General features: G+C 63.6%; 3 protein-coding genes across 11 annotated transcripts; all 3 read right to left on the minus strand.

Moving 5' to 3' along the window:
* Positions 1-120: 120 nt before the first annotated feature.
* PCYT2 (phosphate cytidylyltransferase 2, ethanolamine) lies at positions 121-6,894 on the minus strand. Of its 4 annotated transcripts, none has more exons than XM_047832909.1 (13): positions 6,752-6,894; positions 4,930-5,018; positions 4,230-4,391; positions 3,957-4,023; positions 3,347-3,431; positions 3,112-3,156; positions 2,331-2,469; positions 2,058-2,140; positions 1,748-1,825; positions 1,475-1,540; positions 1,254-1,319; positions 966-1,054; positions 121-861 (listed from the first exon to the last, which is right to left on the minus strand). In XM_047832909.1, the coding sequence occupies exons 1-13, from the start codon at positions 6,838-6,840 to the stop codon at positions 750-752; spliced, it is 1,170 nt and encodes a 389-aa protein (XP_047688865.1). In that variant the 5' UTR covers positions 6,841-6,894; the 3' UTR covers positions 121-749. The 4 variants fall into 4 exon arrangements, with proteins under 4 accessions (XP_047688865.1, XP_047688867.1, XP_047688866.1 ...); XM_047832911.1 differs by having other exon boundaries at positions 4,483-5,018; positions 6,752-6,811; XM_047832910.1 differs by lacking the exon at positions 6,752-6,894 and adding an exon at positions 6,471-6,650.
* Positions 6,895-7,305: 411 nt separating this feature from the next.
* SIRT7 (sirtuin 7) lies at positions 7,306-13,081 on the minus strand. Its single transcript, XM_047832851.1, has 10 exons — positions 12,925-13,081; positions 12,717-12,854; positions 12,505-12,609; positions 10,826-10,896; positions 10,656-10,728; positions 9,855-9,953; positions 9,544-9,780; positions 9,315-9,395; positions 9,053-9,159; positions 7,306-7,930 (listed from the first exon to the last, which is right to left on the minus strand). The coding sequence occupies exons 1-10, from the start codon at positions 13,015-13,017 to the stop codon at positions 7,732-7,734; spliced, it is 1,203 nt and encodes a 400-aa protein (XP_047688807.1). The 5' UTR covers positions 13,018-13,081; the 3' UTR covers positions 7,306-7,731.
* Positions 13,082-13,141: 60 nt separating this feature from the next.
* Positions 13,142-22,426, minus strand: MAFG (MAF bZIP transcription factor G). Of its 6 annotated transcripts, none has more exons than XM_047832856.1 (3): positions 22,257-22,426; positions 18,066-18,128; positions 13,142-17,969 (listed from the first exon to the last, which is right to left on the minus strand). In XM_047832856.1, exons 2-3 carry the CDS (start codon positions 18,099-18,101, stop codon positions 17,517-17,519), a joined length of 489 nt encoding a protein of 162 aa, XP_047688812.1. In that variant the 5' UTR covers positions 18,102-18,128; positions 22,257-22,426; the 3' UTR covers positions 13,142-17,516. The 6 variants fall into 6 exon arrangements, with proteins under 6 accessions (XP_047688812.1, XP_047688809.1, XP_047688810.1 ...); XM_047832853.1 differs by having other exon boundaries at positions 22,253-22,426; XM_047832854.1 differs by lacking the exon at positions 22,257-22,426 and adding an exon at positions 21,870-21,932.
* Positions 22,427-22,850: the final 424 nt, after the last annotated feature.

A 22,850-nucleotide genomic window follows, 5' to 3' on the forward strand; every position in this document is an offset into this window, starting at 1 on the left:
GCATCTTGGGGTCCTAGACTGGGGGGGGGGGGGGGAGGTTCCTCGCTGCTACATTGCCTGCTGCACCCTCAGTACGTGGATGGTGGGGCGGGGGAGCGGGGCCAAGAGCCCAACACAGAGTACCTCCCACCAGGTTTATTGGGTTGTGCGCCAGCCAGTCAGGTACAAAATCAAGAACAGTCTGTGGGGGAGCAGCGAGGCCGGCCAGGGAAGCGGGGGGCACAGTACCCAACAGCCAGGCCCGGCGCACCAGGGACATGCCACGGGTCAACAGGTATCCACGCAGGAGACGGCATGGTCTGCACCCTGAGACGGAAAGGGGGTGCCCCCCTTGGCTCTCTGCTCCCCTGAAGCTGGCTTCAATGATCCAAAGGGCTGAACGGGCACCGCCTCGAGCTGGGCAGCAGGGCCGTCCTGGGTCTGCGGAGCTTCGGGGGCAGGGAGAGCTGAGCTGGGCCTCCACCGGCCCACAGGGCAGCGCCCCTCCAGCCGCAGGTGCCCTCTGCTCACCCTGTTCGCTGGGCCGCCCCACCGTGCTGCAGGCCCTCTCTGTGCGGCTCAGCGGGAAGGGCACCTGGCCGGAGGGGTGGGAGGCAGCGTCCTCCACTCTGGCCCTTCCGAGACGAGACGGGGCCAGTCAGAGGGAACACTGGAGGCTTTGTTAAAACCGCAGGAGCCAAGCCCTCAAGGCGCGGGGAGCAGAGCAGGGGGAGGGCCGGCACCCGGGCGCTCCGGTGACCTTCCTCTGGTCAGAAGTCACAGTCACTCTCCCTCTCGGGATGCACCTCCTGCCGACGCCTGGCCTCCAGGAAAGCCAACTCCTTGGCCTCCTTCTTCTGGTTCCGGGCCTCGTACTCTAGCCTGGGGGCCAGGCCAGGGTGAGCCGTGTGCCCGGGCCTGGGCCTCGTGGCTCTCTGCGCCCCCCCCCCCCCCCGCCCCCCGGGCCCCGCCAGGACCCCTCTCACCTGTTCTTGATGATGCGCTGGACGATGAGGTCCGTGGTAAGGTCGTTCCCGCTGTCGATCTGACAGAAGATGCCCCTTCTCTTGGGCTCCTGGGGGCCAGCGGGGAGGGGAGAAGATGAGGACCCTCCTCTGGAACCTGAGGACACTGCCCAGCTGCCCGGGCCCGGGGGGCCCTCAGGAAGACCAGAACGGGTGCCGTCAGTCCTGCCTGTTAGCAACCTGCCTCGTCATAGCGGGGTGCCACTGGACTGGCAGTCCTCACCCGGCCTGGGTCCCAGCACAACCCACCTGGTAAGGGTCTGAGCCGTCCTTGTCGGGCACGATCTCCGTCTTCCCGTGACACACCAGGTCCACCTGGGGAGGGAGCAGGGATCAGGGAGCCCGTCCCCACCCCATCCCCCGTCCCCCCCCCCCCCCCCCCCGCCGGCACTCAGGGCCCTCCTAGGGAGAGGCTGCAGCCGTGTTCTCAGCCTGGCCTCCCCTGCGACCTGGCCCACCAGCAGCCTCACCTTAAAGTGGTCCAGGAGCTCCGCCGTGACCGAATATGGGGCCCCGATCACCACTTCCGACACGTACTACGCAGACACGGAGCACAGGTGGTTAGCTAGGAGCCTGCCCGGCCAGAGGGTGCCGGGAGAGGGCTCTCGCCGCTAAGGAAGCAGGGCCTGGGGCGGCAGCATGGTGGGGCTGGCCGGCCGGAAGCCCAAGCCTCCTGGATGCCCTGGGACCATGAGGCTGGGAAGGAGACACCACCCAGGCCACCCGCCCGCCTCGGCACGTACCCGGCAGGCCAGCACGCTGAGGGTCCGCTCGTGCAGGTTCATGATGGGGTAGTTCTTCCCCTTGTAGTGGTTGACCTCCTAGGGCCAGAGCGAGGTCGGGTGAGCAGGCAACCCAGGGCGGGTGAGGGCCGTGATCCCCCAACGGTCCCTCGTGGGTGGGGCCGCCCCGGTCCCCAGAAGAGGCCCCGGTTTGTGTCCTCCGCCTCCACCAGCATCCAAGGCCTCACCTCCTGTGGGCCCCCCGACCCAACCTCCACCCCAGGAACCCCCGCGGGCCCCCACACCCTATCCGCCGTCCAGGGAGTGAGACCTGGTCAAAGTGCAGGCCGGCGATGACGTAGGGCCTCTCTGCCAGGCCGTGCACCTTCTCCAGGAAGTCCACGTGGCCGATGTCCATGCCGCAGTTAAGGAGCAGGTAACAGAACCGGGGGCCCCGGCCGGCTCCCTGACACTCCACCCCAGTCTGGGGGCCCGTGGAGTCAGTGAGGCCCCTCTGGGTCCCGTGGCCCGGTGGTACAGACGTGGCTATGCAAAGAGAAGGCCCAGGACAGGGGCGACCCTCCCACTAGATCCCAGAGGATACGGAACAGGTCAAAGGCGCCAGCCACGTAGATGACCGTCTCCCCTGGCTGGGGTTCTTTCCCAGAAGCAAACTGGATGATCTTCTGGGACGTCTGCAGGAACTGTGACACCCCCGTCCAGGGGTTCCGTCCCCCCGGGCACTGTGAGCCGAGAGGGGTCTGGTAGGTGACACGCCTCGCAGGCACGTCCTTCACCTGTCCCCACCCCCGAGCCCCTCCTCTGAGCCTGGGGCTGCCCACACCTGCCTGCCCGGCTGTTCTGGGAGCAGGCAGCAGGGACCGTGGACCAGAACCCGAGCCCCAGCCGCAGCCTGTCAGCTCGCTCGACCGTCTGTGTGCCGGACGGTGGGGGCCCGGCGGGCCATGCCCAGTCCATTCCAGGGCCAGGCTGGGTAAGGTCCCTGTGACCAGCAGGACACGGCTCCACCCCATGGCCACGGCAGGCACTGCGGCCAACACCGCCACGGCCTGACAACTGGCCCGCCGGTGGACGCGGCCCCTGTGGGGATCCAGCACCCTGAGGCCACCTTCTGGTCACCTGGGAGGAGCCTTCGGAGGAAAGCGTCTCCTTCCTTCCCGGGTGTCAGGTGAGGGGGTTACAAAGGGAGAGAGAGAGGACCAGGCCGTCCAGTTAGAGGCCACCAGACAGGGGCCGCTGTGACCGGCCAGTTTGCCAGGCCCGGTGGTCAGTGCCCAGCCAGGGCGCAGAAGGCAGGGGGCTGGGTGAGGGGCCTGGCCGGCCTTTCCCCAGGGGCGGCCCGGCGGGGGGACGTCAGTGCTCACCTTGCCAAAGCTGTCTGCGTATTCCCGGTACTCGGAGGACATCTCCTGAACGGAAGGATGCGGGATGTTGAGGGGCCTCGCCCTCTAGACACGACCAACCCCAGGACCCCTAAGACTCACTGTCCTGGAGCCCACACAGGGGTCAGGACACGGCAGGCTGGGTGCTCCCTCGCTCCCAGCGGTGTCCTCAGCCCCGGGACGTCGAGGATGCCACCCAGGTCCCCCACAGACTCACCTCACAGCTGTGATGCGCCTTGGTCACCAGCAACATACGGCCGACGAGGTCTGTGGTGGACACGCCCTGGGTGCGCCTGCACTCTCTGGGGACAGAGGTGGGGTCAGGGCTCGCGTCCTGGACACGGTCGAGAGGCCCCACCTCCGGCTCACCCCAGCCCCCCGCCGTGCCGCGTGCAGACCAGAGAGCGGGAAGGCCGCTGTGCTTTTATCAACTGAAGGAAATGACAGAATAGAGGAAAAACGTTGCTAAACCCCAAGCGTGAGGCGCTGGGTGGGCAGGCCAGCCTCGGGGAGGCGGCAGCTCCGGCCCCTGCCGCACCCCGGACTCTCAGGTCTCGCCCTGCGGCGCGTTCTCTGCCAAGGGCGTGCCGGGCCGCGCCGGCCTTCTGAGTTAGTCACCGGCGACAGAACCCGCTCCCCGGTCACGGCCCCGTGCGCCTACTGTAGCCGCCGCGTGGGGCGCCGTAGGCCTAGGACACGCCAGCCCCCCACGCTGCGGCCCTGCCCGCTAGACGCGGGCCACGGCCAATTTCCTCGCGGGCAGCCGGAGCCCGGGGGAAGCTTCGAGCCCCACTCCTCGAGAAGGCGGGACCCTTGCTGCGGCTCACCTGTACCTCCCAGCCTGCTTCACTTCCTCGTAGGTGTCCCTGCCGTCTACAGTCAGTGTGATGTCATCTAAGGGGCAACACGCGCGCGGGAACGAGGATCCTCAACCCAGAGCCACGCAGGCTTTTAGGACCCCCAACCCTCCTCCCAGGCCCGCCTGGCACGCAGGGACTCGCCGGTGGGGAAGGAGCCAGGGCTTTCCCAGATCCCCCGAGGGCTCGGTGCTGCTGCCCCAAGTGTGCGGAGGTCCCAGAGCCCCAGCCCCGCCCGCTCACCGCCATGGACACAGAAGTCGCAGCTGTACTTGTCCAGCGTCTCCAGCGTGGTCACGTAGGGAGCGGCTGGCACCACCTCGTCCACCCACTTGATGGCCCGTACCATCTTGTATCTCTCCTCCTGAGTGAACACCGGGGGCCCCTTGTGCTTGGAAATCTCCTCTAGAGCCGGAGAAAGGACAAGGATGAGACCCGTGAGCTCTGGGGGGGCTGGGCCACAGGAGCCCCCGCCCGGCACCGAGCAGTCTCTGACCACGCGTGAGCTCCGTCGCGGGCAGCTGTCTCTGTCACTGCGCCCTCGGCCCACAGGGCAGGAACACACCCAAGCGGACACCGCTCTGTCCTCTACGGGCCAGCGCAGGTGCTCACGATGTGTTTGCTGGACAACTACACGGTCCCTTCATCGGGTTCCAGGTAGTCAAGCGCTCCCTTTGACAAGTGGGTGCTCAGTCCTCGAAGGCCCTGGGAAGCAGGTCGATGCGGATGTGTGTGTGGAGTGGGCGGCAGAGCCGGAGGCTTGGTCCGTTGGCTGCACTGCTCAATGTGCGAGGCACAGCGGGAAAGCCCTGGGGGTGCTAAGCCTGGGTCTGGAGTCGGGGTGAGCATGCTGAGCTGTGATCTTCCGAAAGACGGCCTTGGGTCTGGTCTCACCCCTTGCAGGGCCCTGCAGAGTTAGTCAAAGGCGGCGGCCCCAGCTTACCATCGGTGTGCACACCCACGATGAGGTAGTCGCCCATGGCCCGTGCCTGGCGCAGCTGGTTAGAGTGGCCGTAATGCACCATGTCGTAGCTGTGAAAAGGACAGGGTGCTGAGTCCCTGTGCTGAGGACACGCAGTGAGCAGCTGGAAGCGGAGGTGTGGGGGGTGCAGCCTCTGACAAGCCGCCACTGGGAGCTGCTCCCCGGGGTCTGGGCTGGGCCTGGGCTTTCAGGGGGAGGCGGGTACCCGGCTCTCCACACCACCGCACCCTGGGCCACATTGGGCAAGCATGACAGGGGCCGGACTGTGCCCAGGGACAAGGCCCGCTGGTCCCCAGGGCCGGCGAGCACACGGCACATACTGTGCGCCCCAGACCTGCCACGGAGCTCTGCCCTTTGCTCTCAGCCCCTCCGCTATCCAAACGCCAACTGTGGTAGGCAGTCCCTTTAAGCTTTAAACTGACAGTAACTTAGGAGTGGGCTGGACTCTGTTCCACTCTGAGGCAGGTGGACAGTCTTGGGGCCAACACAAAACAAAGTCCAAAAGTGAGCAAAGGCAACTGCTAGCTTCGGAAATCCTGCTTGTTCCCCCCTGGCCTCCGGAAAGTCAGCGAGCCTCTGCTCTCTGGGGCCAACCACCACCTCCCTGGCCTCTGGTTGTAGAGCTCTTATCCTTTGATCTAGGCCTGGTTAAGAGTAACTTCTCAGCTGAAGACTCACGGGCTCCCCGCGTGGGCCGAGGGGAACCCGCACGTTTCTCTGGGGGCCCCAAGTTAGCCCCACAGGAGCTTTGTTTTCTTCTAGCTTCATGTTGTCTCCTGAGTAGGTGACACTGCCCCCGCTTCTCCAGGTGACCCTCTTCCACTCCATGCCACCTGCTACTCCCGCCACAGTGCACCAGTCCCGGCACAGAAGCCTGTGGGGTCACATGGCTCCGGCCCTGGGGTGAGGGAAGAAAAGTCCAAATCCAGAGGCACGACTGGTCCTTAAGCTCACTGCATGGGCTGGGCCAGGGGTGCAGGGTGTGTCCTAGCTACTGTGGCCCGTGTGGCCATGGGGGGCCTGCTGGGGTAGGGGCCCGGCCCGGCCAGGGCCAAGGTCAGAGTCCACCAACAGAAGCCACGCTCCCTCTGCCCCTGCCCCGGGTGACCGTGGTGCAGCTGCAAAGTCACGGCAGCCCCTCTTGCTCTCCTTGGAAGCTGTAAGCTAGCAGGGATGGGGACTGCCCTCTCTCGGATTCCATTAAGTAAAGGTGGGAGAAAACACTCTAGGTGGCAAGCCCTCAGTAGAGGTCAGTCTTTCTCTTACCTGTTGACAGCCCCAAACTTATCTTGAAACAAGTCCAGCTGTCTGGCTGGCCAGAAGAGAGAAGGGAGGGGGCACTGTAACCCTCCTGGGATGGCCCCGGGGACCTGGGGGCCTCACTGGGGGTCTGGGACACCAGCAAGTCCTGCCCTGATCCCTGCCCAGACAACCCAGGGGAATCTCTCCGATCTAGCGATAGGCGAGCTGGGCAGCACACGGCTCCTTCCGAGGGGGCGCACCTCACAACACCAACGTGATTCCTGTCGCGGGGACCGGACACCCTCGCCCCGCGCTGCCACCGGCCAAGATTCGGGCGGGCGGCTTAGCGGCGGGAGCGGCAGCGCCGGGGGGCTGTGGCCCACAGCCGTCCGCGGCGGGGCGGGCGCGGGTCGGCCCCGACTCGCTGCCCGCCCCTCGCGATCCACGGCCGCCCCGGACACTGGGCGCAGGCCGGGCCACAGGCACGTCTCCGGGCGGCGGCCCCAGCCCAGCCGCCCCCGCCCCGGCCGCCCGCGCTCACCAGCCGTCGCACCACACTCGCACGGCGCGCCTGCCCCCCGGCCCCGGCGGCTCGGCGCCCCGGGTCGCCCCGTGCCCGTTCCGGATCATGGCCCCGCAGCGGCGGCGCGGCCCGGCCGGTTCCCCGACTCCCAGCGGCCGCCGCCCGCCGGCCCCGCCCCACCCGGCGCACGCGGCGTCACGCGGGCCTCACCCGCCGCGCGCGGCCAATGGCGAGCACCGTCCCGCCCCCCCGGCGCCCCGCCCGCCGCCCACAGCGCGCGGCCAATGGCGTGAGCTAGGGGCCGCCCCGGAACCGAGCCCCGCCCCTCGGCGCGTGGCCAATGGCGTGAGCCGCCACCGCCGAGCCCTGCCCCCGCCCCGCCCGGCGGCCTCCGGAAAGTCCGTCTCCCCCGCGCGGCCAATAGCGTAAGCGCACCTGGCCGAAGAGGCGGGGCAGGGCCACGTGGGGCCCAGCGTCCCCGCCCCGTCCTGGCCCGTCCCCCAGCCCCACGAGCCCCGCGGGGCGCCCGCCCCCCACCACGCGCCAGCCGGACAGTCACAGGACACTCGAGGGACAGTGCTGAGATGTTTAATAACAATAAAAAGGGCTGCTGAGAGCCGAGGCCCAAAACCACCCCTCTGCCGCAAACCCCACATGGAAAGAGGTTCCTATAAAGTTAACAGGTTTCAGTACGAAGTAGTAGAAAGAGGGTTGAGGCCCCTGAGACTAGCCTGGTGAATGAGGTAAGGCAGCCGCGCTTCCTCTCGGCCGGCCAGCTGTGCAACGACCCGAGCTCTGTCCCCAAAGAACGGCACGGCCGCCGCCGCTTTATGCAGAGGCTGCACAGGCGAGGCGTCCTCCCGGAGACGCCCACAGCGGTGCAAGGGGGCTTCCGGCCAGAGGATTCTCGCTGGACCCCGGGGCAGTCCTGGCCGGGCCCCCCACGAACAGGCGTTCCGTCCTCTGCAAAGTGCCAACTGTTCCCGTCAAGCACCGGGTTACGTTACTTTCTTCCTTTTTGTGCGTTTAGTGCAGCCCCTGCCAAACCAGCCTCCCAGCACCGGGGCGGAGCTAAGTGGCGCAGCTCGCTCTCCCGGCGGGGGCTCCTCGCGGCTCCTGCACAGCGACTTCCGACTGTGGGTGCCTTCTTCACCCGCACGCAGCGGGGTCGCCAGGGTGAAGATCGGGTCCTGCCACCTACCGAAAAGGGAAAGCTGGGTCAGACGTGCCTGGGAGCCCCTCAGTCACAACCTGCCCCAGGGCGGGAAAGCTGACTGCGGTCACCCTGCTGCCCTCCCCTGGGGTCTGAACTGTGGCCAGGCTCTGCCTAGCGGCAGTTCCATCACACCCAAGCTACAGAGCAGCCGCCGGACGGCTAAGGTTCCTGAGTGATTCAGACCAGCTCGGCCCCCGAGAACTCAGTGTCCTTGCTGGTGATCGAGCAGGTTGTGCGCGCCCAAGGTTGGTCACTAGCAACTGTGGGTCCCACCTTTCAATTGTATGGTCAGGGGTGGGTGGGCCAGACCCTCTCCCTCTTCCCAGACTGCCAGACCTGATGGGGGGGGTGGGGGTGGGGGCGGGAAAGGCCAGCTGACTAGGGAGGCGCGGCCTACAGACTACACCGTGAAGAGATCATGTGTCTGACGGAGATGTAGAACCACATATCATAAACTTAAGATACAGATAAGCACTGATAAAGAAAATGAGCTAAGTTAATGTAAAAAAAAAAAAAATACAGTACACAATAGGCCCACATTACAGAACAGCACAAACATAACATACAAGAATTGCCAGGCCCAGAAGGTGAAGGGATCCTTAATTCTTGAACCCTTTGATTAAAAGAAGTTATTGATTTCCCCTATAAGACCCTGAAAATTCACAGAGAAAGAAAGTGTAAACTTTTTACTCAATACATACACCACGTCTAAATTATCACAAATTCTGTATTAAGGTACAGTTTAAGCTTCCCCAAAGTACGCCAGCTCCCCGAACCGAGTGCACCGAGATCCTGTTTGGAGATGCCGAGACCACGTCCCTTCAAGGCACCTTCGCGTCCAGGCTGTCGGAGGTAGGAGGGGGGCTCTCCAGGCACACACTGGCACATTCTCTCTCCCCATGGGGAGTCACACCAGCCAGGGGGCCTCAGCTGATGCCTCTGCCACTCCCCCTTGCTGGCAGAGGCCACCAAGCTGGGATCACGCCTCAGACACCATCTGCGACAACTCAGAGCATTCTCTACACTCAGTTCACGAGAAAAGACAGACGCGGTCCATCCACACAGGGCAGGGAAGGGGGGGGATGCACCCGTGCCCCCCTCACCTGCTGTAGGGGGGGATCTCCAGGCCCAGCTCGTCCATGAGGAGCTGCATGACGTCATCACACTTCCCATGAAGCTTCAGGGCAGCCCAGTCATCCTTCGGGGTCCACTGGGGACAGGGGAAGGCGAGTGAGGATACCTCACTTCTTCCCAATGGCCCTTTCTTGCCATATCTCTGACCCAGGACACAAACATCCAGGAACTCTCTGGTTCTCCTGTTCTAAGGCCCAGGTCTAAGGAGGTGTCTCTGGGTGCTCAAGTTACCTGCAAGTTTACAATGTAGAGCTTGGGCCGCCTGCTGGGGGGCTTGGTCATGCACCAGAGGCGTGGATACTTCTTTAGAACCTGCAGGAACGGACAGACGGACAGAAAGACCACATGCACAACAGCGAACGAAGCTACAGGAGGCTAGCTTCTAACACTGAACTGGCCAGGGACTGGCAGTTCTCCCCTCCCCTCCGGTCCAGTCCCGTCCGCGGCGCTGTTCACGTACCTTTAAGCTGGAACCTAAACACAGGATCGTGTCTGCCTTGCTGGCAGCCTCAGTGGCTGCCTCCCAGTTCAGAGGCTGCCCCAGCGTGCCCCGCTCCCCAAAGTGCACAATGGTGTCCCGGAGCTGGGCCCCACACTTGTGGCAGGCCCGGCCCGTCTGGTGCCGGTGCAGGGCGGTGCGCTCAGTCACATCAAACACCCTCACGTATTCCCTGTTGGGTGTGCAGGCTGTACAGACCTGAGGAGGAGAGGGCGCCGTGAGCAGGAGCCGCTGGCCCGCACAGGCCCGCGAATCCCAGAGGGACCGCTCACTTCAATGTACATGTTCCCGTGGAGCTCCGAGATGGCCGTCCGCGGCAGCCCGCTCCGCAGGTGGAGCCCGTCACAGTTCTGAGACACCACGTGCTGCACCTGCGGGGCAAGTAAGGGCAAGTCAGCAGGTGGCCTGAGAGGGGCTGTGCTCAGTAGTGAAAGCAGTCCTTGACCCTGCCCAGAGTCCCCAGACCAGGGCAGCTCCGACCCGACCCCGTGTGGAGCCTCACAGGCAAAACCGGAGCGGCAGGCCGGTCCCAGCAGCAGGTCGTGGGGGGTGGGGGGTGGGGGTGGGGGTGGGGGTGGGGGGGAACCCAAGCTGCCCCCGACCAACCCGGAAGCACTTCGCGAGCTGGGAGTGCAGCTGTTTGCTCTCGGCAGGGAAGGGGCTGGGGCCCGAAGTGACACTCTCTTGGGTCATTATGTTTCAGGTCACTGAAGGACCAGGAGGACTGACCCTTCCCTACTTGGTTGAAAGTGCTCGGCAGAGGGTCTTTAGAGCTCCCACGGGCCTCCCCTGTACCTAGGTGGCTTCTGAGGTCTGTGGGGACAATGTGAGAGAAACACAGGGGGGAAAAGCCACCAGCGGCTCTTGGCCTGAGGCCGGCCCTACGATTCCCGCGAGAGACTACCCTTCTCTTGATAAAGCAGCGCCGGAGTCTAAAACACTCTGTGGGCACTTATCCCAGGGGTCCCTGGGACAGAGGTGTGATGCAGTTGCCATGTGGGCACGAAGGTGGCCCTCCAGGTCCTGTGCCAGGGACCCGGCAAGTACACTAGCTGGCCGCACCGGGCTCTTACCAGCTTTTGCTCGTGTAAGCGGGCGATGCTCATGTGGGTGAGGGTTGGCTCGGCCTCACTCAGGTCAGCAGCACTGCCAGGTGGGAGAGAAGCAAAGCGTGGGGAGCTGTGAGGTCAGGCCCAAGCTGCCTCTGCTCAACTGGCTGGGAAGGCCGCATCAGGCTGCTTACCTAACGCTTCTCCCTTTCTGAAGCAGCGTCCACACTCCGTTAGGGCCCCGGTAATCTGGGATAGAGGCTGCCTGCATGTTCAGAAGGACGAGGCCAGTGAAAACGCATCACTGCGGGAACTGGCAAAATTCCCCCAAACGAAAACTCAACGTGTTTCTCTTGATGTGTTCCAGACTCGTCTGTGCCCTGGCCTCCGTTCATTCCACAGGCTCAGCATTTCCTAGTCCAACCTGCCTGAACCCAGATGGAGTGGCTCCTTCCCTCTGCCCGGACCCCTGCCCCAACCCGGTCTAGCTCCTCCCTCCGGCTTCCAAGGAGTCCTGCCTCCTCCGGGAGCCTCTCCAGCACGAGCACAAACTGGGCTCTGCAGCCCCATCTGTCCTCCAAACCAAGGGAGAGGACGGGTCAGGCTGATCTGTGTGTCCCCGGGGCCCAGCCAGTGCTCAGGAAACACTTAGCAAATGGTGGCACCCTAGGTAGGAGTGCTGGTCTGTCCCAGTTCTGACACCCGATACGGTGTTTCCTGACCTCCCTTGACAAAGAGAGCCAATCTCTCCAGACGAGCTAAACACCCTGAATGTCCCTACTTCTCAATGCAGAGAAACGAAACCACCACGAGAGAAGACAGAAGGTGTGCTCGGAGCAAGGAGTCTTACATTCCCTAGGCTGTGAGTGACATCCCTTCTGGGGAGCCCTGTCTCCTCCCTGCAGCTTAGGCTCAGAAAAATGCCCACCCCAAGCAGTGTGGTTCTGAATCACACTGAAAAGAGAAACCTCAAACAGTGATGCTCAGAGCAAACGAAAGAGCAGGACTTTCAGAGACGACAGGAATGACTGGAGGACGGAGACCCGACCACCAGGGTCTGCAAGTTAGGACGGTCAGCGCCCCTTACACGATCTCGCTGGATCTTCCCTTGGCCCTCTCCTGTAAAACCTTACTCAACCTTCAAGGCCCGGCCTCAATGCCACCTCGCACAGAAAGCAAGCTGGATGGATGTCCCAGCTCTCTGAGACCGCGGGAGGGCGTGTCTGCATGTCTGCTCTGGCAACCCGGCCCGGCCAGCTACTGCCATCCCCTCATCACCTGCGGCCTCCCCGAGGCCAGAAATCCTCAGTGTTCACCTCTGCCGGGCCCACACATGGGTCACACTCGACAGGCACCCATTAGGTGGACAGGTAACACTCTCAGAGCTAGCCGTGTTCAATGGCCCGAGATAGCTTCTCAATAAAATGTCCCCAAACCCAACGCCTTTCTCTTCTTTACTCTAATTCTAACTACCTCGCGTTCTACGTACTTTCCTTCAACATTCAGAAAATAACAACGAACGCGGAATCAGGAGACGGTCTGGGGCTTCGCTCTACCCACATAACCTTGGAACAGTGAGTTAACCTCCCGGACTTGAAACGAGGAGGGGCCTGCAGGCACTAACGTATTATGTCCTGTTTCACCCCTCTTCCCTTCTTGCCTCGAACGGGGTATCACAAACACTGCAAGTGTTTACACGTATTTATGCCCTCAACGAAGTTTGAGTGCTTTCGAGCTTCTCGACTGTGCCCTCCGCGGTCCTGGGGTCAGTCACCCAGAAGGGGGCGCCCCACACCCGCCCCCGGCGCTCCGGGTTTCTCCCGGACCTGGGAGCCGACGCCGGGGCGCGGCCGCCCACGCCTCGCCGCCGTACCGTGCTGATGCCGGCGCCCGTGTAGACGACCAGGTACTTGGCGTTCCGGACGGCGCCGGCCAGCTCCCGCACTTTCCTCCGCAGCTCCTCCGGGTCGTCGCACACCTGCCGAGACGCCGAGGCCGGCCGTAAGCCCCGCCCCCGCCCGGCTACAGGTCCGGCCCCGGCGGCCCGCCGACCGAGCCCCGCGCCGACCGAGCCCCGGGACTCGCCTCCTCCTGCCGCCGCTTCAGGCCCTCGCGCCGCCTGCTCCGGCCCTGCAGCTCGGTCACCAGGTCCTCGCTCTCGGCCAGGAGCCGGCCCTCCTCGGCGCTGCGCTCCGCTGCCGCCTTCCTCAGGATGCGCGACACCTGCGGGCGCGGGGCAGGCGGTGAGGGCGGCGCGGGGCGGGGGCGCGGCGCGGGGCGGGCGGCGGCGTACCTGACGGAGGCGCTCCCGCTGCTGCTCCTCCCGCAGCCTCCGGACCCGCTCCGCCGCCTTGCGCTCCGAGCGGCTGGGACCCCCGGCTGCCATCGCTCCCGGGAGACCCGCGCTTCCGCTTCCGCCTCCCGGCAGGCCGTGCACCGGCGCATGCGCGCAGGGTCCGCCCCGCCCTTCCGGCCCCGCCCGCGCGGCGCGCAAAGGAAGCACCTGACGGTCTCTTTAAAAGGTGTTTATTGATCATATACAAAATAAAGAAAACCTTATATATCACAAACATACACTATGTACAGCAATAAATACCCGGGGTCCGGCCCAGTGCCGCCCCCCCTGGACAATAATTTAGCAATAAATACTGCACAGGGCGGGGTGAGCGCTGAGGCCACAGCCCGCCCCAGGGAGGCCCCTCCTCACCTGGATCTTCCACAACCCCTGCCTGCCCCGGCAGGTCCCAGGGTACCACCACCTCCCCCTGGTTTCAGCCCTAGGCAGGACAGGCAGGGTCTGACCAACTCCGCTTGGACCCAGCCTCTCAGCGCCAGGAGAGCACCAGAGCTGGACGCACTGGGCAGCCCTTGTCCTGTTGCCCTAAGATGCCAGGAGAAGGCTTTCTGTACCCACTCCCGTTTGGTTAAAGGCTTCAGGGAGTAGCAAATTGAGGGGATGGGGAGAAGGAAGGGGCTGGGACACGAGGGTGCTGGAGGGGCCGCCCCCTCGCAGTCCATCAGGGGCACACTCTTCTAACACTCCAGCTCACCAGACACCCACGTACCAAGGCTGCTGTTCCAGCGTGGGGTGGAAATGTGCGTGACCGGCCCAAAGGTACAGCCCACGCACAACACACACAGGCCAGAAGCAGGACAGGCCATCAGTCTCCAGGGCACACCCCTGCCTCTGTGTGTCCTCCACTCTCCCCACCTGCTCCAAAACTAGACAGCCAACAGGAAGGCAAAAACGCGCCAAAAAGAATTATTCAGTGGCTTCTGGGGAAAAAAAAAATCGTTACTGTGTTGGTTCCTTTCACCAAACCACAGCCTAAAAAAGTAACTTACAAGATCCCAGAGCGGAAACGGTGCTGCAGGCTGTGGCTTGGGCTTCCCAGCTGTGGATGGGAGCTTTAGCCAACTGGCCACCTCTGAAAGGGAGGCCACAGGGACAGGAGGGGGCTTGACCAGCCATCCGAAAGCAGGCTACAGCTGATCAGAGCTGTGGGCCCAGGAACTGACCATAGAAGCTGTTGCTGACGGGCAGGGTTGTGCACACAGACCTGAAGCCTGGACCAAGGGCAGAAAAGCCTCCGGGGAGACCTGGTATCCGGCAGAAACCAGCACACCACACGGCCGAGCAGCCGTGTCTTCCCACCTTTACAAACAGCGGTGCCGCCCAGAACAGCAGCCAGGGCCATAGGGAAGTCTCCCTGGGGCCACACTCAGGGCAGGAGCTGACCTGTTCCCACAGGGTTCTCCTCTGAAATCTGAGTGTCTGTGTCGGGATGAGGGGGGAGTAGGGCTCAGGTCCGATGGGAAGGAAGGTACATGTCATGGTTTACTTAGCGGACCAGTTTGGGAGATTTGGCCTCAGCCAAAGCCCTCGATTCGCTGTGTCAGAAAAGTCGAGGATAAAAAGAACACAACACCCTCACAGTAGGAAAACTGAATTGACAAGAATCAGAAAGACACCAACCAGTCACATGTGGACACAGGCTCTACTGTCAAGAAACCAAGGGGAGGGGGGAAAGGGCAGCGTGCAGAGCGGCCCCGTGGGGCTGGCTTGATGGGAACAGGATGTACTCCCAGACCCGAGGAACAGCTGCTCCAAATCCAAAAACTCCGAAGGGAAGCATGGCCTCAGTAATTCCAGAAGCTTCTTCCAATACCTAAGCCAAGGACCTGCAATTTCTCTTCCGTCTGTGTCCACCCTCCAACCCGCCTCTGGACTTCCAAACCCACCTCCCTTCTCTCCTCTCCACGTCTCCAGCCTGCAGATGGACAACTACCTCCCAGCAAGGACGAAAGTGTCGGGACCGTAAGCGGATATGGAGAACATGGACGTGACCCCTCTTCAGTGATTCTTATGACGCGATTCCAGCTCACTGCTGCTACAACCAACGTCAACAACTTTCATCTAGACCCTAGGTAGACAAAGCCAGACAGCAAGGAGGGGCAGGAAGCCACTAAGTATTGAGAGCCAACAGTCAAAATCTCCATCGCAGGCTGACCCGGGTACAACCGGGAATGACTGAGCCTCTAGGGCCAAGCCCATTAACATGACAGAAATTGACAGCGTGCCCCTGCTCCTACCCCACGGGCACACTGGGGTCAGACTCTGGGATGAAAATCCTCCCTGCAGCCCACGAGGTCACACCCTGCGAGGCCGCACAGTGTTTCTTTTCGCCAGCCCACACTTCTGTGCTTTACAGGGGTTTGGGGCCCCCAGAGGAGCCAAGGCCCATGTGGCCAGAGATGGGGCAGTAGCCTCTTGAGGGCAGGCACCGCAGGAGGCCTCCGAGGAGCTTCCCAAGCCCAGTCTGGAAGACTGGCTGCCTCTGCCGAGGGGCCACGGGAAGGTAGGCTCAGCCCCGCAGAGGAGCACCCCTTGAGCTGAGCAGCGCATCCCTGGAAGACACAGATCCCAGAGGCGAAAGAAGGCCCAGAGCCCAGTCAGGTGAGAGATAGGACCCGGCCCTGGGCACTGGAGCCCTTGTCTGGCACCGGCGGAGACACCCCCCCCCCGCCCCGCCCCCAGGCTCATGGGCAGGGTGAAGGGGCCGCCCCAGGTGAGTCCTCAAACCACCTGGTTTTGCCTGGGAAGCTCCACTTCACAGCACAGCAGCACTGCCAGGACACGTGGGCAGCAGGCCTCGCGACCCCCACGTGGGCTCCACGGGTCCCGATGAGGCCCCCGTGCAGCCCACAGGAACAAAGCTGGGGTCGGAGGCCAGAGCCCAAGCACGTTGACCAGAGGCCAGAAGGAAGACACCCGGGGGTACCCTAGTGACTCCTTGGTCCCTGCAAATCTGCCACCCCTGGCCAGAGGCGGTGGGCATGGAGGCAAGGGGCGCCGTGTGGAATGGCCCCCAGTTTTACCTACCCGGCCATTGGATCAGCCCAAGCCTAGGACAGACATGCGAAGCCAAGGCTGTGCAGGGGTGGGAGCGGCAGAGCCCCCAATCTGCTCCTCTGGGGTCCCGGGTCAGGCACCGAGGCAGAGGCGGGGGGGGGGCTGGGCTGCTGGGGAGATTCCCGCGTTCTGCCGGAGCGGGAGTCGCCCAGCGCCCCAGTCCGGGCCGGCAAGCTGGCAGAAGCAAACACACAACCAAATCCAAAAAACAAACACAGGAATAACAGACACAAGAAGTGACACCCACAGGTCAAAGGTCACCAGAAGCACCAGCACGTGACGCTGCACAAGACCTCACCAGGCACGGACGACACCACGGCACCGGCAAGAGACGGAAGCAGGAAGGGCAAAGGAGTAAGTCACTTTCGGTACAATTGCAAGAGAGATAGCAAAGAGGGCGCCAGGATGCGCCTTGTGGTCGCCCACAGCTTGGCTTTTCTTTTTTTTTTTTTTTTTTTTGTCTTTTTTAAAACTAAGTTTTATAAATAACGTCTGATAACTCTGTGTATATAAAAACTAAACTCCAACAGCCACAAAGACTTGTCCATAAGTTTACAAGAAAGGGATTTTTTTTGTTTGTTTTTTTTTTCTTTTGTTAAACTAGCAAAGTTTCTATTATACTTTCTTCCCTTTTCCATATATATGGTCAAATGTTCTTGCTTGTTTTTTTTTTTAAAAAGACAGTTTTATAAATACTCTGCAGCTCTTTTTTTTCTTTAGCTTTTAAACATATAATTTAATAACTTCGTAAAAGGAACTCCTCTCTTTTAAATAAAGGGCCACGTAACCACACAGATAGGTCATGTAAACAGTGACACGGGACCCGTCGCAGGACACTGGACACACCCTTCACGAATGTTCACAACCAGTGATTTGGTCTTGTTCAGTGCAATGCGTCAGGCTTGAGCGCCGTGGGCCCTGGCCCAAAGCCATATAACGCCCCGTCCCTCCCAGCGGCCGTAGCGCCCAGGCTGGTGGCCCGCCCATCCAGGCCCATCCAGGGCCCCCAAGGACACCCTACTCTTAGGAGCAGAGCCCATCTATGCCTGCTGGCCACGCTGAGAGTGAATCACAGCCCCCTGCCAGGCAGCAGCTGTCGGGGCCTGTGGGCCACCCAGGAGCGGACAGCAGCCCTCCCTACTCAGAACCGCGAGCCCCAGAGAGCTCATCCGATCTTTCTCTGTTGCCACAGGGCCAACTCTGGACTCCCAGCCTGCACGGCCTTGGTACAAAGGGGGCCGAGGCAACCCCACGTCACCGCCGAACTGACCAATCCCAACGTACAAGACACACGATGACAACGACGAGATCAAAGGGGCTCAGCCCGGCGCCCCGGGGTGCAGGTTGTGCTTTGCAGGGAAGGGAGGAGGCAGGAGAGGAAGAGGAGGAGAGGAGGAAGAAGGGGACAGGGCTGCCAAACTCGCCATGCGCCTAATGGCCCCTTGCAGACCCGCCCGGGCAAGCGCGCGTCCCTACGATCGGGCGTCCGTCTTGGACTTTACTATCGTGATGACGCTGGTGGCAGCCACCTTGCCAGGGACGAGGGGCCCCAAGCCGGCCGCGAGGGGGCCCCGGGCCGGTGCCACGGGACTGCGGGCCACCGTCCTGGCGAAGTTCTGCAGGGCCTCGTACTTGGAGCGCAGGGCGTCGAGCTCCAGCTTCATGCTGGCGTTCTCCGAGGCCAGCTTCTCCACCTCCTGCTGCAGCTCCGCCTTCTGCTTCTCCAGCTCCTCCTTCTGGGTCACCCGCTTCACGCGGCAGCTGGCGGCGTAGCCGCGGTTCTTGAGCGTGCGCCGGCGCTGCTTCAGCTGGATGATCTCCTCCTTGGACAGGCCCCGCAGGTGCTGGTTCAGCTCCCGCACCGACATGGTCACCAGCTCCTCATCAGTCAGGCTGGTGCCATTCTCACCTGGCTCCCGCTTCACCTGGGGGCAGGGCAGTGCACGGGGTCAAGGCTGAGCGGGGGACCGCCCACCCTGGAGGCACCCCTGCCTCAGGACTCCATCCACCCCGCTGCTCACCTTCAAGGCCTTGTTTCCTTTATTGGGGGTCGTCATAACCCGGGGGCACAGCACGCAGGCACTCTGCGAAACAGGGAGCAGAGGTCAGGACCCTGGAGAACACCCCGCTTTCCCTCCCCAGTCCATACAGAGCCTGGGGGAGAGGCCCAGCCGCCCGCCCCCCCCCCCAAGCCTCGCCTCTCAGCTGACCGTCCCCAATACCCCGAGGACCACCCGCCACCCTTTGGCTAGGCTGTTCCCCGTCCCCCTTGTCCCTAGAGAACCCAGCAGGTCTGAGGCGGGAAAGGGGAACCGAGGCGCTGTTAGAAAGGCAGAGACCAGGAAAAGGGGCTTGGGAAGAGTTGAGAGGATGCAGGAGGGGCCAGCCTAGAAGGAAGCCGGGAGCTTTAAAAATAACCCCAGTGTGCGTCCCAGAGCACGGCTGTTCCTGCCCAGTCACGCTGACTCAGCACATTGCTCCCGCTCCTGCTCCCTCACCGGCCTGGCCTGGCACTCCCCAAGGCTGCCAGCCAGCCAACACAGCCCCAGGGGACCCGGAGCCTGAGCAGAGCACCGCTGGGCCAGGAAGGCCAGCCTGGCCAACGGCAGGTAGGGCTGGGGCCGGCGACCCCGCACACGCACACGTGTACGCCAGGGTCCTACCTGCTGCAGCCACCTCCCCTCAGCTGGCCCTGCCCCCACGAAGGCTTAGGAGCCAGTGGGGACTCAGGCCAAGAGGAAAATGCAGGAGAGCCCTGAATCTCCCACAGACTTTTCACTCTGAACAGCTCAACTCTTTCCAGCACTGGTGGGAGCCCCCCCACCCCTCCAGGTGGCAGGCACTCCAGCGCGGGCCGCACACAGCCCACCTCCGCTGCCGATGAAGCAACCTTCCTGTGGCCTCAGATTGCAGCATCTTGCGCCCCTGCCCCACCCCATCCTCGCTGTTTCATAAGAGTGCCCGGTTAGCCACGCAGGGGCCTGCTCAGCCCCTTCCAGCCCCCCCACCTGAGGTCACTGCCCACAGTGCAGGGGACAAAAACAAGAGGGCTGGGGGGCTGGACCGAAGCCCCCGCCCGGCACCCACTCAGTTGCCCCTCCCACACTCTGCCCTCACTTTCTGCTTCCTGAAGCCCTGCCAAGAACATTTCTGTGCACCTAATCCTGGCAATTCTGGCTCAGCCAACCCCCCCCCCACCCACCCCTAGCCCCCTGCTCTCCAGGTTAGACGCAGAAAAAGACGTCAGACGTGGCTGGAGGGCTAAGCCAGACTGCAGTTTCCCTGCCGCAGGAGAGGTCTCTTACCCCACCGGGGAGATAAAGCATGGGCTGGGAGGGGGGTGGAGGTGCAGTTGGCTCCAGGGTGGAGCCCCCGCCTCACCCAGCCTTGCCCCAGGTGGTGCCTCATCACAGCCAGGGCATCCGGGCTCTCAGGCCCTGAGGCTGGCGTCTCACGGGATGTTCCAGAGCAGAGGATGGAAAAGATAGGAACTGGAGGTCAGAAGAGCCTCAGGGCCCCCAACCCACCCTGGAAGCCGAGCCCTCATGGCAGAGCCAGAGGGGCGCCCCCAGTATTGAGTCTGAATCAGGGTGCAAGGACACCGCCCTGGGTCCAACCACTGTCAGCCTGAAGGAAAAGGCCTGCCACCAGCTTCTCCCACTCGCCGTGCTCCCTCCCCTCCAAATGCTGAGCACGACGGTGACTTCCTGAAGAGATCACACAGAAAAGTGCCGAGCGTGGCGGCTGGGAGCTGAAATGTGCCTCCTCGACAGATTTCGCCCTCCGCAGAAGGCCTGAACTCAGCACAAGCACAGCCGCTCGCCTCCCAGTCAAAGGTGCGTGTGCGTGTGCGTGCTGTGGGGGAGGGGCAGGCCTCTGCAAAGCCGGGGCCTCAGCCCCCTGGCCCGGCCTCTGTCCACCGGGGGACACACACAGATGTGACAGAGACAGCCTTTGGACACAGATGGCTAGGGATAGCTCAGGCCACCTCCAGAAGCCAGACGGGGAGTATCCCAGAGACGGGACTGAGGAGAAGCTTCCTCTCCTCCCCATCAAGGGCCGGTCCAGAGCTGGGGCCTGGTCATCCTTCCCAACTCAACTCCCCCAGAGGCCGGGCCACCCTGGGGAGAGGACCCGGGCAGTCCCCAGGGCCTGAAACCACCAAGGTACCCTGCGCCACCCACCCAGGCTGAGAGCCGGTTGGGATGGGAAAACAGGTTCCGAGAGTTCCGTCCCCTTTACCCGGGCCCGAACTCTAGGATGTGGACACTCGGCAGGAGGCAAGACAGCCCGCCCCTGCTCCTTTTGGTGGCCTGCAAACTCTAGTGTCCAAATGTCCCCAACAGGCGTGGCCCCAACCTAGCCTAGCCTTACTCCCGCCCTGCCCTTCAGAACCACCTTCTCCAAAATCTCTCAGCCACTGAAAGCGATTCTGAAAAAAGTTTCAAACTTCATTTCCACCTAAGCATAAATAATGACAAGACTTACAGAAATACCCCTTCAGGAATCTGCATTTTCCTAAGGTAGGAAGAAATTCCAGCCAAAAGATGAGCTGAAGTGTTACACAAAGCTGCCTCTGTGTGTGTGTGTATGTGTGTGTGTGTGTGTGTGTGTGTGTGTGTGTGTGTGTGTGTGTGTGTTGGGGGCAGGGGGTGTCCCTGAAAACAAACCACAAGGCGGCCTGACCTAGCCATGAACCCCTAGGTTCAGCTCTGATCTAGACAAAACACCCCCCGCCCTGGAGGCCAGGAAGCACCCATACATTTAGGAAAGGTGGCCCAGGCCACACCACCCTCAGGCTGTCCCCCCCCCCCCCAAGAGGCCCAACATCCATCAGGGCCACAATCTTTACTACACCTGCTCGACACTGAGCCCCAATCTCAAGTAGGACAATTTTGGGGTGACTGGGAACCGCATTCTTCCACTCCATGCCTTCCACACCAGCCCACCTGCTGTGCCCCAAAGGCTGGGCACCCTCAAAGCCACCACCACCTGCAGCTTTGACCCAAACCCCAAAGCCAGGCTGTGCAAAGGGGCAGGGCCTGCTCACCAGACACCTCACTCCCCAGATGTCAAAGTCCTGCCGCTTCCTCTCATTGGCAGTTTCCTGGTACAGCTGCACCTGCTTGTCCCTGCCCTGTCCACTGCCCTCCAGGACTTGAGTAAAGGCACCCCTCTTTCTCCCACTGACTCCCTCTCTGGCCAGGGTGTATTCCTCTCTTTCTTCCCCGCCCAGGGGCTGCCCAGCCTAGCCAACCAGACCAGTCACAGGGAAAGCCTGCTTCCCAGCCTGGCAAGCACGGCCCCCCTAAGCTCCTCCCCTCCTCTCACTCAGAGAACTATTTCCCAGTTTGGGGAACTGTCCCAGACGCTGGTCAGGGACCAGCTGCCTGAGAAGAGAATGCCTGGGAGGGGAGGGGACGGGCAGGCCAGGGGCTTCACGTTCTGCCGGGGGAAGAAAACCTCCCCCGAGGCCCCTCCACCGTCTCCTCACCCGCTCCTCCCTCAACTCGCATGCCAGCCCGAACTTGAACCGGTGCCCCAGTCCCTGGGCCTGGGCCCTTCCCCAGTTTCCCTCCTGCGCCTATCTCCCGGCCCCTTAGACCCCAGGCCCCTTGCTCAAATCCCCCCCAGACATCAGAACGAGCATCGAGTGACCTCATGCTGATGACTCAGCAAGTCTCCCTCTGGGCTCTGGCAACGCGTGTGACGGAGCGAAGCCGCCGCGGGCAGGGTCTTCCCGGCCCCGCCACGTGCCGCCCCCTACCCCCCACCCGCCCCGGCCCGCCGAGGACCCCCGCGCCCGGGCGGGCGGACACAGACACCTGATGAATCAGCAGCGAGAACCGGGGCCCAGAGGCTCTTCCGCGGAGCCCTAGGCGCCCCGCTCGACCCCACCCTTTCCTCCCGCCACCGCGGCCGCCCCTCCCACCGGGACGCCCCGGGCTCCGCCGAGCGAGCCCCGCGTACGCCCCGCCCCGCCCTCCTCCGGCCCCCGCGGCCCACCCCCAGCAGCCCCGGCGCGAGGGCCGGGAGCTGCTTCTGAGCCGCGGGGAAATCGAGGCACGGGCCGCCAGCAGGGCGCGGGGCAAACCCGAAGCCGGGAGCGCGCGGCCCGCGCCGCCCCCGGCCCTCCAGGAGGAGCCGCGGCCCCGCCCGCCCCCACCCCGGGCCCGGAGCCCCCCGCCCGGCCCGCCGCCGCACTCACCCACCACACTGCGGGCCCGGGCGGGCCGAGGCCGGGGCGGGCGGGGCGGGGGGCGCTCCGAGGCCGCGCGGGGGCTCCGGGCCCGGGGTGGGGGCTCGCCGCCTGCGCGGGCCGGGCCGAGCGCGCTGGGAAGGCCGGGCCGGATCAGGCTCGGGATCCGCCGCCGCCGCCGCCGCCGCCGCTCCACAGACGTCACATGATGTTTGGTCACGTGGGCTCCATTCATGAAGCGGCGACGCGGCCGGCCGGGGCTTAAAGGGGAAGGAGCGGCGGCGGCGGCGGCGGCGGCGGCGGCCGCCGCGGCGGGACGCGCCTGCACTGCGCCTGCGCGCCCGGAGCTGTCGCCCCGGCGATGCCGCCGCCGTCCTGCCCCGGCGGGGTCTCGCGGGACTGGCCCCGGGCGCGCGCACCTCCGCGGGCCAGGCTCCGGCCTTCGAGCGGGGAGCCTCGTGGGACTGTCCCGCCGCCTTCCTGGCCCGGGGGACCCGTGCGGACCTGCGGTCCCGGGGCATCGCCAGGAGGGTCCTCGCGGGGCTTCCCAGGCTGCCTGGCGGGCCCTTGCAGGCATGACCTCGCCTAATTGCGAGCCGACCTCCGC

Source organism: Prionailurus viverrinus, chromosome E1 (assembly GCF_022837055.1).
Source record: "Prionailurus viverrinus isolate Anna chromosome E1, UM_Priviv_1.0, whole genome shotgun sequence".
Classification (NCBI taxonomy): Eukaryota; Metazoa; Chordata; class Mammalia; order Carnivora; family Felidae; genus Prionailurus; species Prionailurus viverrinus.

Excerpts from the sequence above, each read along its gene's own strand:
- PCYT2 (XM_047832909.1), bottom strand. The coding sequence starts at position 6,840 with ATGATCCGGAACGGGCACGGGGCGACCCGGGGCGCCGAGCCGCCGGGG. Across the intron at positions 4,024-4,229 it reads CGACTTCTGTGTCCATGGCG|ATGACATCACACTGACTGTA; the intron begins GTGAGCGGGCGG and ends GTTGCCCCTTAG. Across the intron at positions 1,541-1,747 it reads TCAGCGTGCTGGCCTGCCGG|TACGTGTCGGAAGTGGTGAT; the intron begins GTACGTGCCGAG and ends GTGTCTGCGTAG.
- SIRT7 (XM_047832851.1), bottom strand. The coding sequence starts at position 13,017 with ATGGCAGCCGGGGGTCCCAGCCGCTCGGAGCGCAAGGCGGCGGAGCGG. Across the intron at positions 12,855-12,924 it reads AGCGGGAGCGCCTCCGTCAG|GTGTCGCGCATCCTGAGGAA; the intron begins GTACGCCGCCGC and ends CCGCGCCCGCAG. Across the intron at positions 9,396-9,543 it reads GTTTAGGTTCCAGCTTAAAG|GTTCTAAAGAAGTATCCACG; the intron begins GTACGTGAACAG and ends CCGTTCCTGCAG.
- MAFG (XM_047832856.1), bottom strand. The coding sequence starts at position 18,101 with ATGACGACCCCCAATAAAGGAAACAAGGCCTTGAAG. Across the intron at positions 17,970-18,065 it reads AAGGAAACAAGGCCTTGAAG|GTGAAGCGGGAGCCAGGTGA; the intron begins GTGAGCAGCGGG and ends CCCTGCCCCCAG.